The sequence below is a fragment of the Rissa tridactyla genome, chromosome 8, assembly GCF_028500815.1.
Source record: "Rissa tridactyla isolate bRisTri1 chromosome 8, bRisTri1.patW.cur.20221130, whole genome shotgun sequence".
In the NCBI taxonomy this organism is placed as follows: Eukaryota; Metazoa; Chordata; class Aves; order Charadriiformes; family Laridae; genus Rissa; species Rissa tridactyla.
In genome coordinates, this window is record NC_071473.1 from 48,143,665 (window position 1) to 48,158,460 (window position 14,796).

The 14,796-nt window shown below is 38.1% G+C and overlaps 1 protein-coding gene across 1 annotated transcript in view; it reads right to left on the reverse strand.

Annotated features, from left to right (window-relative positions):
• The window catches only part of FAF1 (Fas associated factor 1), a 171,206-nt gene that overhangs the window by 2,349 nt on the left and 154,061 nt on the right, over positions 1 to 14,796 (reverse strand). The window contains exon 18 of the mRNA XM_054212624.1: positions 12,379 to 12,594. Coding sequence (XP_054068599.1) covers positions 12,379 to 12,594 — 216 coding nt within the window. The remainder of the gene's footprint in view (positions 1 to 12,378; positions 12,595 to 14,796) is intronic.

Consider the following 14,796-nt stretch of genomic DNA (forward strand, 5'->3'; position numbering starts at 1 on the left):
TTGTGCAGGTGGGCATACAGGAGAATTCCAGTGAGAGTTAAATGCCACGCGATTTGGAAAATAATGATACAGGCACTATCTGCACCATTATTGCCAAAATTCTTCAGCATTTGGATCTCAGCACCAAACGCTGCAAGCTGCTCAGCACCCTGACTAACCCATTGCCCACTTTCACTTAAGGCACACGAGTAGTTCTCAGTTTATAGTCAGCAAGGAACTTGAGGATTCTATTTGGAAGCTGGACTGCTGCCTATAGGATAAATCTCTTCTATGAAAATAAAATTTAATTGTAAATATTACATAATATAATTATTTATATAGACAAAATAATAAAGACAAGGGTCCTAGTGTCCTTCAGACATTTCGGTTTACATGCCAACACTGTGACGTCCTTCAGAAGGCTACTGCAAAGCTTCATATAGAAAGATGAACATTATTTCTTTTAATCTTACCATTTTCTGAAATATTTCACTTCCATATTTAAACTTACTTTCTCTGGTAATTCTGTTGTCGTTTCTTTTGCTGTGTGAACACACTAGTTACCAGAAGTTTGTTTGTGAATAACAGATTGTTAGTTTTATGCTACAGGTATAAATGCAAATACATACTGATATACATGTTTTCCAAAGTTAAATTTGTTTTATTGATGATCATATCATACCACTGCTTTCTAAAATTATTTTGTGAAAACATTGTTGAGCATACCAAATACTATGAATTAATATAAGAAACGCTAAATATATTTTTTCTTAAAGGTATAACTTACTAATCCTGCTACCAATTAAATAAAACCAGTATTGCTCCTCTTTCTCTCCCCCCAGCTAAATCAGGCAAACTTAAAATATATTTGTATTTCCATTGTTTTATTGGATAATTACAGAAAATTCATTATTTAAACAAATATTAAAGGCTTGTCACTTCCTAAATCCATTGAAATCAATGTAGTTTCACCTCTCTGACCACAACAGAATTAAAAAAAAACCAAACATAATTTTTTTAAAAAGACCCAAACAGATGCATTATTTTGATTCCCAAAGCAGGAATGCATTTTCTTAAACTTCATGTACCACGGTGAGCTATTGCTAAATGTCTGAAGAGAAATATAATTTATAAAAACCAGACTCAATTTTAGATTCCTATTATCTACAGTCCAATTATGCGTTCCTGCACAGATGCTGCTTAAATTATTGAAAGGTTATTATCTTAGAAAGCAAACCTGTTATGTAAAAAACAGCCAAAGTAGTGCATTTAAGTTTGTGATTACAGAAGTATGCTAATTAAGTATCTTGTTGCATTTTTTAATATTTTGGTATTCTGTTACAGGCCACCATCGCACATAGGCCAGAAAGCGAGGTAAACAGGGGTCTCCGCAACTCCCAGCACATGAGGTGTTGTGCTCCTGAGAAGCAGTTTTCCTTCTTGGCAGTTGGAGCCAGTATCTAATTAGACCTCTCTATTTTCAAATCCTGCAAGCTCTTTTTGCAAGAAAAGGTAGGAAAGACAGAACAAGTCTCCTCTACACGTGGAAAAAAAAATAATCTGAAAAGCAAGCCTCAGCAATGAACACCATCTCCCAGACTGCAACCACATGGAAACCCTATTATTCACTGGAGTGTGATTCAAGGTACGTATCCTAGTCTAAACTCCAAGCTCTGCAAACTTCAAGCACCTTAAATAATAACAGCTCCTGATGTCCCTTCCTCAGTGCGTTCACACGTAGCGGGTTAGCCGAACGCAGTGGGGAGTACCTGCCGCAAAAGGACTGTGCAGCTTTTCACCATAATTTCAGTGTGCTGCTTAATTCACTGAGGGACAGCCGAGTTTGCAAATGTTTACACCATTACCCAATTAACTAACAATATGGCTCCTACATCTGTCAACAAACAAAGCTGTTGTTGCTTTGTTTTAGCTCCTTGGCATTTTCTGTTCATATGGGTCGCCATTGTACTTAATTATCACACCATAACCCTTCTGCAGCTTCTACTTTGTTATTTGTGGTTTGTAAATATGTTGTTTACTACGAAGAATAGAAGCCTTATTAGTGAACATATCTCCTACCAAAAGAAATGGTTTCTCTTGTAAATATATGAAATATAAGACCTAAGATGCTTTGTAACTTACAGTACTTTAAAACAGAGTTAGGAACCAAAGAATGATATATAATAGAGATCAAAGGACCCTGGAAGAGCTGTAGCCCACAAAAGTGTGTCCAATGTAGTGTTTTAATGAATTTTATTAACTTAAATAAATTTACGTGGATTATTTCATAATGCAAAGTATTAAAATACCTTTATATCTAAGACCGCGTGCCTTGTGTCATTACCATTGGGATAAATTCTGGAGTGCGCTTCAGTGCTGACAATCCTTTGCCCTGATGTCACCGCATGGCACGCTTTTCAAAACAGCCCTGCACGTTATGTAAGTTACGTTGTCCAAAACCCACACACCTTTATTGTTTAAAGATTTTTATATATCTATATATTGTTGGTAATTACACAGGAAATCATTTAAACATGTGTTTATATACTGAGTCTGATTTGATCCTGTTGAACTCAATGAGATTATGTAGGTACCCGTGTGGTGAAATCAATGCTCTCTTGATTAAAGGTTGCAAAATTCAGCAAATAAAGCATTCAGCATCTGTTAAAGGCCTGAAAAAATGCTAAAAGCACAGTGTTTCTCTTTATTTTCAAGTCCTACAATATCTGACTTTCCACCAGTCACATGCATGCATTCTAAGAGTCCACTCACACATCACATGGTGATACCAGCTGAGGAGGTGAATGTATTTTTAAAATATATTTTGTGGTTTTGCTAAGGTAAGTACTTTATAATGAAATGTAAACTAAAACCCCTTTAGAAGAGGCTCTAAGCTGTTCCAAATTTAGATAGTGAGGAGGGTGCCAGAGGAAGGACACAGTGTTCAGGCATTGAGAGAGTATAACTCAAGCGACAGCACAGTTACCAATATTCAGGCTCACGGGATTCTGGGGAATAACGTCCATGTGCATTCAGAGTTTTCATCTTCAGGCAAATTACCTCCTATGCAAACTTCAACCCTCCCCTCTGCAGGGAAAGCTTTCTACCAACGTGACCAGAGGGTGGTAACAGGACCGTATTTCTATCAGTGGGAGATCCTGCCACGGGGCTACGAAATTTTTCACTTTCACTGAAATAGGCTGAAGTTGGTAAGACAGTACCTTCCTTCCAGCTATGGATACGCTTTCACGGGACCTTACGCTTTGCCGCCCTGGAGCCAAGGTTTCATCTTTTAATGTAAAGAGCTTCATTATGTAACTGATGTTGTTTTGGCGAGCAGGAAATTTATTATTTTAACAGGTATTTGTTTAAATGACTTCTGTGGTGATTATTTCAACTAAGCACTAGCCAGTTGGTTTGAAGTACTTCTGCAGCACTTTGAAGTTTGAATAATTTCAGATGCGCAAAACCAAAAGACAGTAACGTTAACTCTTGTAATTCTCCTGCAAGAGTGTAGTAGCTACTTATACTTTATTCTCAATAAATTCCTTGGGTTTTTTAATGACCCAGTAATGAAAACTAATATTAGTTTAAACATTTGAATACATTTTTGTAGCAAAGTCTTTTTCCCTGCTACAACAATGTTTGTATTATTTCTATCTTCGCTTTTGCTGACCTGTCTGTTCCATTACACATTCACATCCTGAAGAGCTGTACTTTTACCATTTCAAAGGTGTGGTTCCTCACCCTCCCTAACTCTGCGGGGAAAAGATAAATACAAAAAAAAAATGGCTTAATGCCCAGGAAGGTCATTTAAAAGCAAAGAATCGAATACACAATTATTATGACACTTACACAAGCAGTAAATATCACACCCTTCACCTTTCTCTACATCCTCGGCCAAGGATCTCATTCCTGAGTAGCACAGCCTCTACACCACTTACACACGCATGAATACATTTCATGAATCTAACGGACAAAGAGTTCTTTTACTCTCTTTCCTAATCCTCCTAAAGTATAAATGCAATAGAAAGTACTTAAAGGCACACCTGGTAAAGTACCAGATCTGTTTAAAATACTATATTTTCAGAATGACACACAAACAAATACAGTGAATCCTTTCTACCTATTGAAATATCTACGGGTTATGCGGATAATATGCTCAACTTGAGCAATCAAAAAAAGCAGGGTTACTTTATAGAAATATATGCAATTAGATCTGGTTTAGTTGAATAAACTTGGAGATAATTAACATCTGAATTGAAGCAAGCCGTCACAAATAAGGAAAAATATGTCATAGTAAGAGACTTCTACTCTAAGTACAAAACTTTAATCCAGATATGTCATGCTCTTATTATCTTATTTCTCTGAAGAGATTTACCCAAAACAGTATTTGAGATTAAGCATGTTTTAAAAATACATTTACTAAGCAAAGTAACATGTTGATAAAACATAAAATTGGGATGTTATATCCTCTACTTTGAGCACACTTTCCAACTCCTTAGAAAAGCCGTGCTGTGCTCTGAGATACCTGAGATGCCACCAGTCTTTACATACTGTGAGTTCTCGTTGACTTAATGTAATTTATATCAGAAAATAATTTGCTGCATAGATTTTAATCAGTGAAGGCTTATAAACCTGACTTGCATTACCCGACTTTTTAGACAGTAAATTAAGATAGCAACTGTGTTCTCCTTTGTTTTATAAAATACTGCATAATGGCAGGAGAGCGTAATAAGGATAAGCCCAAACCCAGGTTGCTATATTTGTATAGTGACACCTGGACTATCTGGTGCTTTGTAAAACTCCAACATTACAAATTTTCATGTGGAATCATAAATTCCATTTTTTGAATTGGGAAAAATACCTCATGTTTGTGGAACAAAGCTTAAGAAACCACAAACACTCATCAGTCTTGCACCAAATCCCAGGTGTCAATTATGTTTTAAAAAAATATCAGATTTTTACCCAAATCCTATGACTTTTTAACAGTGGGTTGTAGAAGAAATGTATAGAGTTTATCTACCTTCCAATAAAAGACGTTAGGAAACGCTGCGTACAGCAGTTCCACTCGGGTAGCTCTGAGGTAGCTCTGTGCTTCTTTTTAGCCCAAGATCAGAAATTGTGTTTAGTGATCAATACCAAAATACGGCCAAAATACATCCAGTTATTAACATGACTGAGTACCTGTTTTGTAGTTATTTCTAAGAATTAATCTTGCTGAAAAATCACTTCAAAAAGGCTGCATCTTCCTCTAGCCTTTCAAACAGCTCATTTTCAATGACAAAATAACAAATACGCTCTTTCATTTTGGCAGGGGAAGTGAAAACAGAGCAGTATTTCAATTAATTAGAGCCTCTTTCAATAATATGACTTTTGTTGGTGTGGTATTGTTGGCGTTCAAGTATTACACGAGTTACCTTATCCACTGACAGCAAGAAGCCGGAGTTAGTGTCAGTCAGAGGAGCGCTCTGCAGGTACTGGACAAGACGGTGCTGGTCTCCACCATGCCAACGACCCCGAGACTGGAAGACTTCAGGTTTTGAGGGAAGAGGAAGGTGCTGTAAACCTCTCCTCAGATTTTTCTGCTTTCCTCCCTTCCTTCTTTCTTGTTTGAAATCTTTGATCTATTCAGGAATTCTTTATGTGGAAAGAGAGTAGCTGACAGAATACTCAGGAACGTGTCTTTTCCTGACAAAGGACCTGTGGGCAGAAGAGCTCCATCTCCTGCTCCTTCACACTATTTACTTTCCGTTTTCTTGCGAGTAGAGATAAGGTTTAAGTCCTGGCATTTACAGATCAGAGCATATGTCTGTTAAGCATCTTTTCCGCTGTGCCAAGGAGCAAAACAGTCCATTACTTGTGGGCACTGCTGCCAGAGTGCTTATATCGAACTAACAATTACGTATTTAATTATTTTAAAATGTGCTAGCTACAGAGAAGAAAGCTCATGCCCCAGAAATACTACAGCTTTCACTGTAGGTATTGATGAAGAGCTGAAAGGAAGCAAACAGTCAAATCTTCTGGAAGTTTGAAAACCTGTAAATACATTTAGCGCTCCAAATGAATGGCAAGAACTTTGCTTTGCATACGTCCCCAAGGGAACGGATGGGAACACAGTCGCTCACAGGAGAATGACCCAGGATTGGATTCATGTGCACTTAATTACAACTGCATGGAAAAACAATCCAAAAGGATTTTTATCACAAGTTGAAAGGATTAAGATGTTCAGATACCACAATGATATCTACAGTATAACATTGTGATTGGTAGGTAGGTAAATAGAATAAAAAGCGCGCCTAAGACTGCTTTGGTGATTTAGTCTGATGTATTACTTACGCAATTACCAAAACAGCAGGAGATCATTAAATTTTCTGGTAAGCAGACACAGCATTCTTAGTATCATACTATTACAAAGGCTCTTTATTGGTATTTTATCATTACATTTACTTTCTACGAGGGGAAAAAACCCACACAAAATTGACATTAAGCATAAATTCTGGGGAAAGCGTACGAAATATCTTAAGCCCAGTTTACGCTGGATAATGCCATACGCAACAGCAAAGCTCTGCAGCTTAAATAAGGCATCTTCCTGTGAACAATAACGTGCCTCCCCTGAAATAAATGTTTTGTAAAATGGGGCAGTGCTGAATAAAAGAACACTTTTGGTCAGAGGGATGTGCTTGGGTGGAATATATTAATCACATGGTTGGCATTAGTCATTGGGTTAACTAATGAGGATGACTCAACTGAGAGTTCACATACCGCATTGAGTATTCAGTGTTGTGGTGAATGCTTGCTTACTTTAGTGAGTCTTAAGTAAAAGAGCTCATCTGAAATGCACACCTATTTCCTGAAATTGGTTAAATATTCCCTGTATTCAAATAGAGCTGTTGGAAGAGATCAGAAACTATATTGACCTACAGAATGTAATTCTATTTCTTTTTAGAATAAGCTTACATCTACAAGATGAGGAAGACATTCCATCTCCGTTCAGTAACTTGATATATGAAGGGCTTTAATCTTTCTCTTTGGATATCATAGTTACTTATGCAAAGACACCAGGTCTGAAAAGATAGATCAAGTCTCTCTTTCTTGGAAGAAAACATTATGAAAAATCCTTCTGTAATACTTGCAGAATTTTTCGCTGCCTATATGGAAATTGTATTTCCACAAAAGTAAACATTACATTTCAAGAAGCAAAATCTACTCTGTGTTCTCTAAAGTACTGCCATTGACTTCAGCAGGGCAAGAATATCACCTACTCCCTTTGTAGGTGCTGACTGAAATAATCATAGAATGGTTTGGGTTGGAAGGGACCTTAAAGATCATCTAGTTCCAACCCCCCTGCCCTGGGCAGGGAGACCTCCCACCAGACCAGGTTATGTGATACTATTCTTTGTGAGCAACAATCATGTCAAAAGCAATAAAACCTAAGGGTTGCAAATGCTTCAGCCTTCTGGCTGCAACGATACGTGGTCCGTTGCTCTTGCACTCAAGGTTCATCAGTCCAGTTGTTCTACTCTTACAAGTCATCAGGAAGAACAATCAGAAATGCTTCTCAAAGAGGCATGGGAATATGCTAGTCTGGTATGGCCAATTTGCTTAAGCAACTTCTCAGTGTCTTAACTAAACTAAACATAACTGCTTGAATAAATAAAAAAACAATGTATCGTGAAAAGAGAGGAAAGACAAGGGCAGGTAGTATTGACTTAAGGACGGTTGTAAATGACAAAAGGAGGGACGTCTACCTTCGTAGGTGGTTGTGGCCTTGTGTAAACTAGATCAGAGCTGGTTAACACATGCCACCATCAGATCTATACGGACCTGAAAAATTTTAAATTATGTGAATTAAAACAGATGATAATACTACTTTATGTAGCAGGAAATATAAATATCAGTGACTGAAATGACTGGAAAAATTGCATGGATCACATGTTAAATTTTCCCTGAAATTACAAAACCACTGTCAATTTTTTTTAACATATCAGAAAAATATTTTGTTAATCTGAAACCCTCCTTTGCCAGAAGGAATATGCAGAATATTTGCAGAATAATCCTTACAAAGAATGGCTTCTGTGAGCTGATACACAAAATTGCCAAACTGCCTGGCATAGCAATATATGGATCCACGCGCTAACGTTACATTTCCGAGAACATCAGAGGACATTACCTGCTCAGATGACGACGTGTGCTGAGTGCTGCAGCTAAACTTACTGTCCTGTGGCGTTATTTTCACCACTGTGGGTATCAAAGAGGATTACTCCTGCCAGAGCACAGGAGTGTATGATCACATTTGGCTTTGGAGGAATATCTTACTCTGCACTCCCATATAATATTAAGAATTATCCGGCCCTAAATTTACTGAAATCCTGATCGTACCTAATTTAAACTGACATGCAATTTGAGTTAAATTTATTTTCTACCCTTTCAGTGGAGACAGATTTTTTGTTTCTGTTTATTTAAACTGCTGTTGAAATTGGTTAATTAAAAGGATTTAAAAAATCTTAATACTCTAAACAGACCAAGCCGGTTCTGAATTATTAAGCAACATTTTAGATGCATTTAAATAACCTTAAGTGACTTAACTGCCACCTGATCCTAAGCTGTGGATCAGAAAAATAAAATGTGAAATACTGTAGAAGTCTTGGCTTACCAGGGCTTCCAGATACAGTAAATAAAGAGCTTAAGTCTCTAATACCGTGTCTGCAAAAGGCATACTCTCAAATACATAACTAAGGCTTCACCTTAAGGAAAAACGAGCAGAAGAAATTGTAGATTGCAAGTTCGATTTTTCAGAAGAAACTAATAAATTCAGTCTTTCAAAAAAGAGAGCATGCCAGGACCTCTCCTTCTGATGGATACCATAAAACATTCACAAACGTATCATTAACCCCAGCAGGGTGGCGGATGCCCCCTTTGGGTAAGGTTGTTCTGGACATTCCTCCTACCTAGTTTCAGGTAGACCTGAAACTTCATCTCCTTGCCTGAAGCGTGGCGAAATGCCCAGTCTGTAAGATGTTAGAGAGTTTTAGGAAGACTTCTGCAGATCTCCACCACAGAAGGATGCGAGGAACTGATCATCCAGGAATTCTGCAGGGAGAAGGTGTATCTTGCAGCTGGCAGACTGAGAGGACTACTGAACTTAGTGTTTGGGAAGACTTTTAAGGAAAAGGGACTATTTCTAGAAGAAATAGTGAATGAGAAGGCTGACTGAGCATACTGATATGCTTAGGGTAAAGCTCTTTTTGTTATAGTTAAGTGCATTTTGAAGATGTGAGCAATTCTTGGAAGAAAAGGAACTATAATTCTAAAATCAGCACTTACATTTAAATAGGGCACGCATTCGCTTCCATAAAGTCTTTGCAGGTGCATTTAAGAATAATGCAAAGAACTTCTAGTACAGCTTTTCACTCTTTCGATGTGCTTGCCAAACGGTTCCGAAGCCAGAGGTACAAGTTACCCGCTGACCCAGGTTCACCCGCGCGACACACACTTGTCGGTACGGTTTGCAGTGCTGCCTTGTTTAAGGTAGTGGGAGAGAAGGTGGTTAATATCTAATTTCAGCGCTAGTAGAAAGAACGAACAACACAGTCGGTGACAAAGACCCAATAACAAGTCACCGCATGTGCTTAACTGCTTTGGAATGTCACTGCTGCTTTAAAATCTACAAGTCGTGTCTGGAAAAGGTTAATCTGTGTATTTACTCATGTGTAGAAGTTTGTATTTACAGTAGGGTTATGATACCAACTTTAAGTTAGCTAAGGATATCTGTGTAAGCAACTGGAACATAGAACTAAGAACTAATGAATTTTTATTTACCAAAGTAGTAAAAATACTCCAGCAACACTGTATCAGGACCGATGGCTTTGAAAAGCAGGTAAAAATGCTCTAACAAGTTTATTACAAGAAAATGCTGATTTGGTTGATGATAGTCCCCTTGTTTCAATAATTCAGAAACACTTTTGGGGGTGCGTATGTTATCGTAATAGAGATTAGGACAGAAGTAAAACATACTAACTCGAGAAGACATGTTTTCATCTTATTGCAGCAAAAACTGCAGCAAAGTAATTCTGGTACTTTCCAACATATTTTTTCAAAAACGTTATGTATAGTTCAAATACAAACAGACATTTTACAAGCTATTGTTTTCTGGAGCACAAGCATCCTAAGTGCTCTGTTCTTGTGCAGATTTCAAGGGATGTTTGTGATATATATCATATAGCAGAAAGGTCTTGACAACATACAGCGTATTTTTAAGACTATAGACCACAAAGCCTAAGGCAATGACTATATACTTTTACTGTACTTCCAAGGCATTCATCGATGACCTTTTTATTTTATTTTTTTAAAATCTGTGTATGGAGTTGCACATTTCCAACTTCCCAAACCTGAGGAACATGGCAGATGTCATTTATAGTTCTCGATGGTTAGCAAACCCCTGGGGATTATTTTTTGTCTGTTGTAGCTCTGGTGGTCACAATGGCAACCGGATTCATACACAGCCACTGAGTCAATCGGCATGAATCATTTATGTGACTCCTCATACATGGCATTATTAGGTTGGAATCACAGAAAAAAAGATGACAGGGTCTTTGCTTCCCACGCAACAGACCAACAGCTCCGTGTCCTGCCATTAAATTTTCCTTTCTTTGCCTCAGCGTTTTCTCCCCGGCAGTTCACAATCGTGCTGAAAATACCAGCCTGTTCTAATTTAGTGGCCTTTTCTTTTCTGCTCTTTTTTTTTTTATTTGTCTTATGTGAGTCATCTGATCAGTTTTAAGTTTGTTACAGAGGACTAAAATTAATTATGATGATGACGTGATCGAGTGCAGAAACAGCCAGTCTAAAGTGCAAAACAAATGTAAAAAGTTAGAGTAATATACTTGTAGGTTTTTTTATATTAAATACGTACTAAGACATAAATATGGCACAGGTAGGGAGGTATGACTTGCAGAGTATTTAAAATACACAAAAACATTGTTTAGGCTGTAAAAGATTGTTTTTCCTCTGTTAAGTAAACTGACCGATCAGTAATCCTGGAAACTTAGATGACTTCTAGTCTTTGGTTCCACTGGAAATGATATTACATGCTTAAGGGGTGAAGTTAATTAGTGACTAATGAGATTCCTTAAATGCTGCTTTTCAGTCTGACTGATTAGGATTCTCCATGTAAGACAAGGTGGAAGAAAAGCTGTAAGCACTACAATCCTGTTCACCAAGATACACTAAAAATTGGTCAGAAATCACAGCCACTCTCAAGTCACATCCACTCTTGCTAAGGACATTGTTTTCTTCCCCTTTGGAGTACTTACAAATCAGATGATAAAGCAAGAGGTAGCTGTTACAAAACAGTACTGTAAACTCACCAATCAGAGCCTTATTCCTAGTGAACTTCCTCCAGGGGCAGTGATGGGAAACACAACGGAAAAGCAACCCAAGTTACTGAGCAACTTTGACGAAACGTGGCTTAACCCTTGCAGCAATGCCCCCAGCAAACGAAGGCCAGAGCTGCCCCCGCTCGCGAGCAGCACTGAGGCACTACGGCCAAAACCCTGCTGCGCGTCACCCATCACTGCTTGGCTCTGCACTGTCATCCCCGTAGTGCCCGTCACCTTCGTCTTTTATGCAGGGCCCCAGGGAATTGCAGCACAGTTGGACCCACTGATTTTTACCTTTGCTGTAACGAAGGCTAGATAAGAAATTAAAGTTAATTTGTAATACAGCAGAAAATATACAGGTATATTTTCAAAGAAACATAGGAACCAGCACATAAATATCTGTTGATAAATCAACAGAATTTAGTTGGCTGTTGTAAGCAGTAAGCGTTATTGATTTTGAAAATCAGTCACAGCGGGTACATTATTGGAATTTCGAGGTAGGAGATATAAATGATTATTTTCTGGTATTACGTAACAGGTGGATGAATAATTTATTAGACTGTACTGATTAGCTCATAACTGTACACTATCTGACACTGAGCCTTCCTCGCTCATAACATAAAATTGCATCAAAACGGCAAAACCAGAAAGATCAGAAGTACCAGCCTGAACAGACCTAAACAGTGCACTAATATCAATGCAGCTTCCTTCAAAACAGGACGCGAGCGATGCTGGCTCTGCATATTTGGGCAGTTTTCATTGAATATGGTCCACAACTTGCTTGTTTCAGAAACAGAGGATTTTTTATAATGTCAGTGGAAACGGGTGTCGCAACACAATTTTGAAGTAACATACGATAGCATTGGTAGGTAGCACCTGGCTTGCTTACAGCCACAGAGCTTGGCAGCACTGGCATATTCAGGCATATCTTTTACCTCCCCTGCTATAACATACTGGTCAGCTGACATACAAGAATAAGAAGTAGTGGTATTTATTTCTGAAAGGTACATTTACTCACATCTCTCCTCGGAAAGGTGCCCAGCAGCTTGTACTCCTCCCAAGGATATCCCTTGGAAGCTACAAAATCAAAGACAACCTGCAGCTTGCTGCTGGCCAGGAAACGTCGCTCAAAGAACTCTCCGCTGGGTGTCCGAATACGCAGTTTACTGACGGACTCGGTGCTCTCCTCTTTCGGTTCGGGAGGCAAAGATTGCTCAAGAGAGAGCCTGATAGCCTGAGGAAGCAAAAATAACCATTTAGGTTGCAAGGCCAGCAACAGAAGAAAAGGACAGAAAGCTTTTCTTTTTCTTTCTTCTACAACTTTGAGATGTGCAGAGCGCTCCAGAGCCATAGCTGTGCTTTATATCTCAATGACAAAATAATTTTTATTCATTCCTTAATAACAGCCCACCAGACAACTAATTAAAATAAATCCTTCTTTATAACACATATTATTAGGTCTACAGTTAATGCACGATGGGGATAAGTAATTTAATCATTTGGCAGAAAGCCTTGGAAAAAATTTGAATGAGAGAATAATTGTCAAGTGGCCAATTGCTTCCTTAAAGGGTATAAATTAAAAGGCAGTAAAAGTATTTCTTTAAATGCACTTATCAAATTGCCTTCCTCTTACACTCAGTAATTGACCATTTGCAGCAAAGACCAGACCTTTAGTGGCAGTTCAGAGTAAAAAGAAATATATGCAGGAGATTTACTATAAACATACTAAAATACTATTAAAAGACATAATTAAAAACATCATGAAAGTACATTAGATACATAGAGTACATATAAAGTAGGAATGGTCAAAGAAGAAAAGTGGGAGGACAGAAATGAGAGCTTTAAGATTTAAAGCAAGCAATCATTATTACTACTGTTTGCGGGAAGATGGTTCCAAGCACAGGTGTGCACATTTTCTGCAACAACTTGCAGGAAATCAGCCCCAAAACTACAATGACATTACACACCTGAAAACGTGTGTGATTGTCTTCCTGCTAACGCTGCGTGTGCTGCCGATGTCAAGAGTTTAAGGGCAGGAGTCGAGTCTGTGTTCTCTGTCCTCTGCCTCCGGGAAATACCGTAACACTAACACTTTGATCTGAAGTTTGTTTTTTTTTTTTTTAAATTGATGCCTAATATTAGACTGCTGAATGAGATGGGCTTTATTTTCGAGGGTATTGAGCGCTGCTGGTACTCATGGACAGGCACTCGTTAAAAATTAGCTCATGCTTAGAAAGCAGCTTTGTTACAGCGTCACCTCACTTAAGGCAGCAGGTAATGAGAATGTCAATGAACGGAAGACGCAGCATTATCACACTGCCTCCCCCAAAAAGCAATTTTCCAAACTGAAGAGGCAGTGGGGCTCGGATTTACCCAGATTTTCAAGGAACTTTCAAAGACACACAGTTGCTATTTGTGCCTTTGAAAACCTCCCCAAGGTCGTTTAGTACCAGAAACTGATGGAGGATGAGTACATCGAAGAGAAAGGACTGGGCAGGAGCAAGATTACGAAGGCTTTTAAATAGTCTACTTCTTACACACGAACCTCTGAGCAAATTATATCTCAGTATAAATATTTATACATAGAACTTGAGTTCATTTTCGCTCATCTACTATGAGATTATATTTTAAATAGATTCTATTTTAATTTTCTCTCTCTTCATCCTCAACCACCTGCTTACTATCTTTCTGTTTTGACATTTCCCCACACAGTATAACAACAGATGCTACATTATTTACTGAACCCAATCAATTATATTATAGAAAAATAAACAACAGTAGCTCATTAGAGCTCTCTTCTTTGTGCAAAGAGTGCGTCGCTCCCCAAAGTAACTAGTCTCCAAGGCTTCAACGTAAAATGGCAATTTACAGTGGATATTCTGTACCAGCAAACCAAGTCAGAAAACAACGATGTGATGGATCACATTAATAACTCTTGGACCTGAACAAGCAATTTCAGTTTGTTGATAAAAAGATGTTCAGTCTGTGAATAGCTCAAAAGTCAGATTTTAAATAGACGAACTGAACATAAAGCCACCTCTGTAAGCAAACACTGTTGCAGAACAATTCAGTATAAGTAATCCGTATACTTGAAAATGGGGAGTGTTAGTAAACACTATTGTTAAAATCCCTTTTGTTCTACTAAGCAAACAGATCCTATTATTTTCATTACTGCACTCTACATTAAAACAGGGAAGCCCAGGTATATTTTGATAACGTGGACCAATCTCGCAGCCTTTGCTTAAGAAAACGATTTCCAAAAGGCCAAGGTATCAGAAAAGGTTCAGGAGCGGATGTAATAAAGCAGAATGAATTATTGTTTCTATGCATGCAAAATTACCTAAAAAAAAAGAAAAACATACTTCTTGCTTGAATCTGAGCCTGATTGCTCTGCTACTGCTACAGTACCGATTTAGTGCAATTACTGTTAACCTCA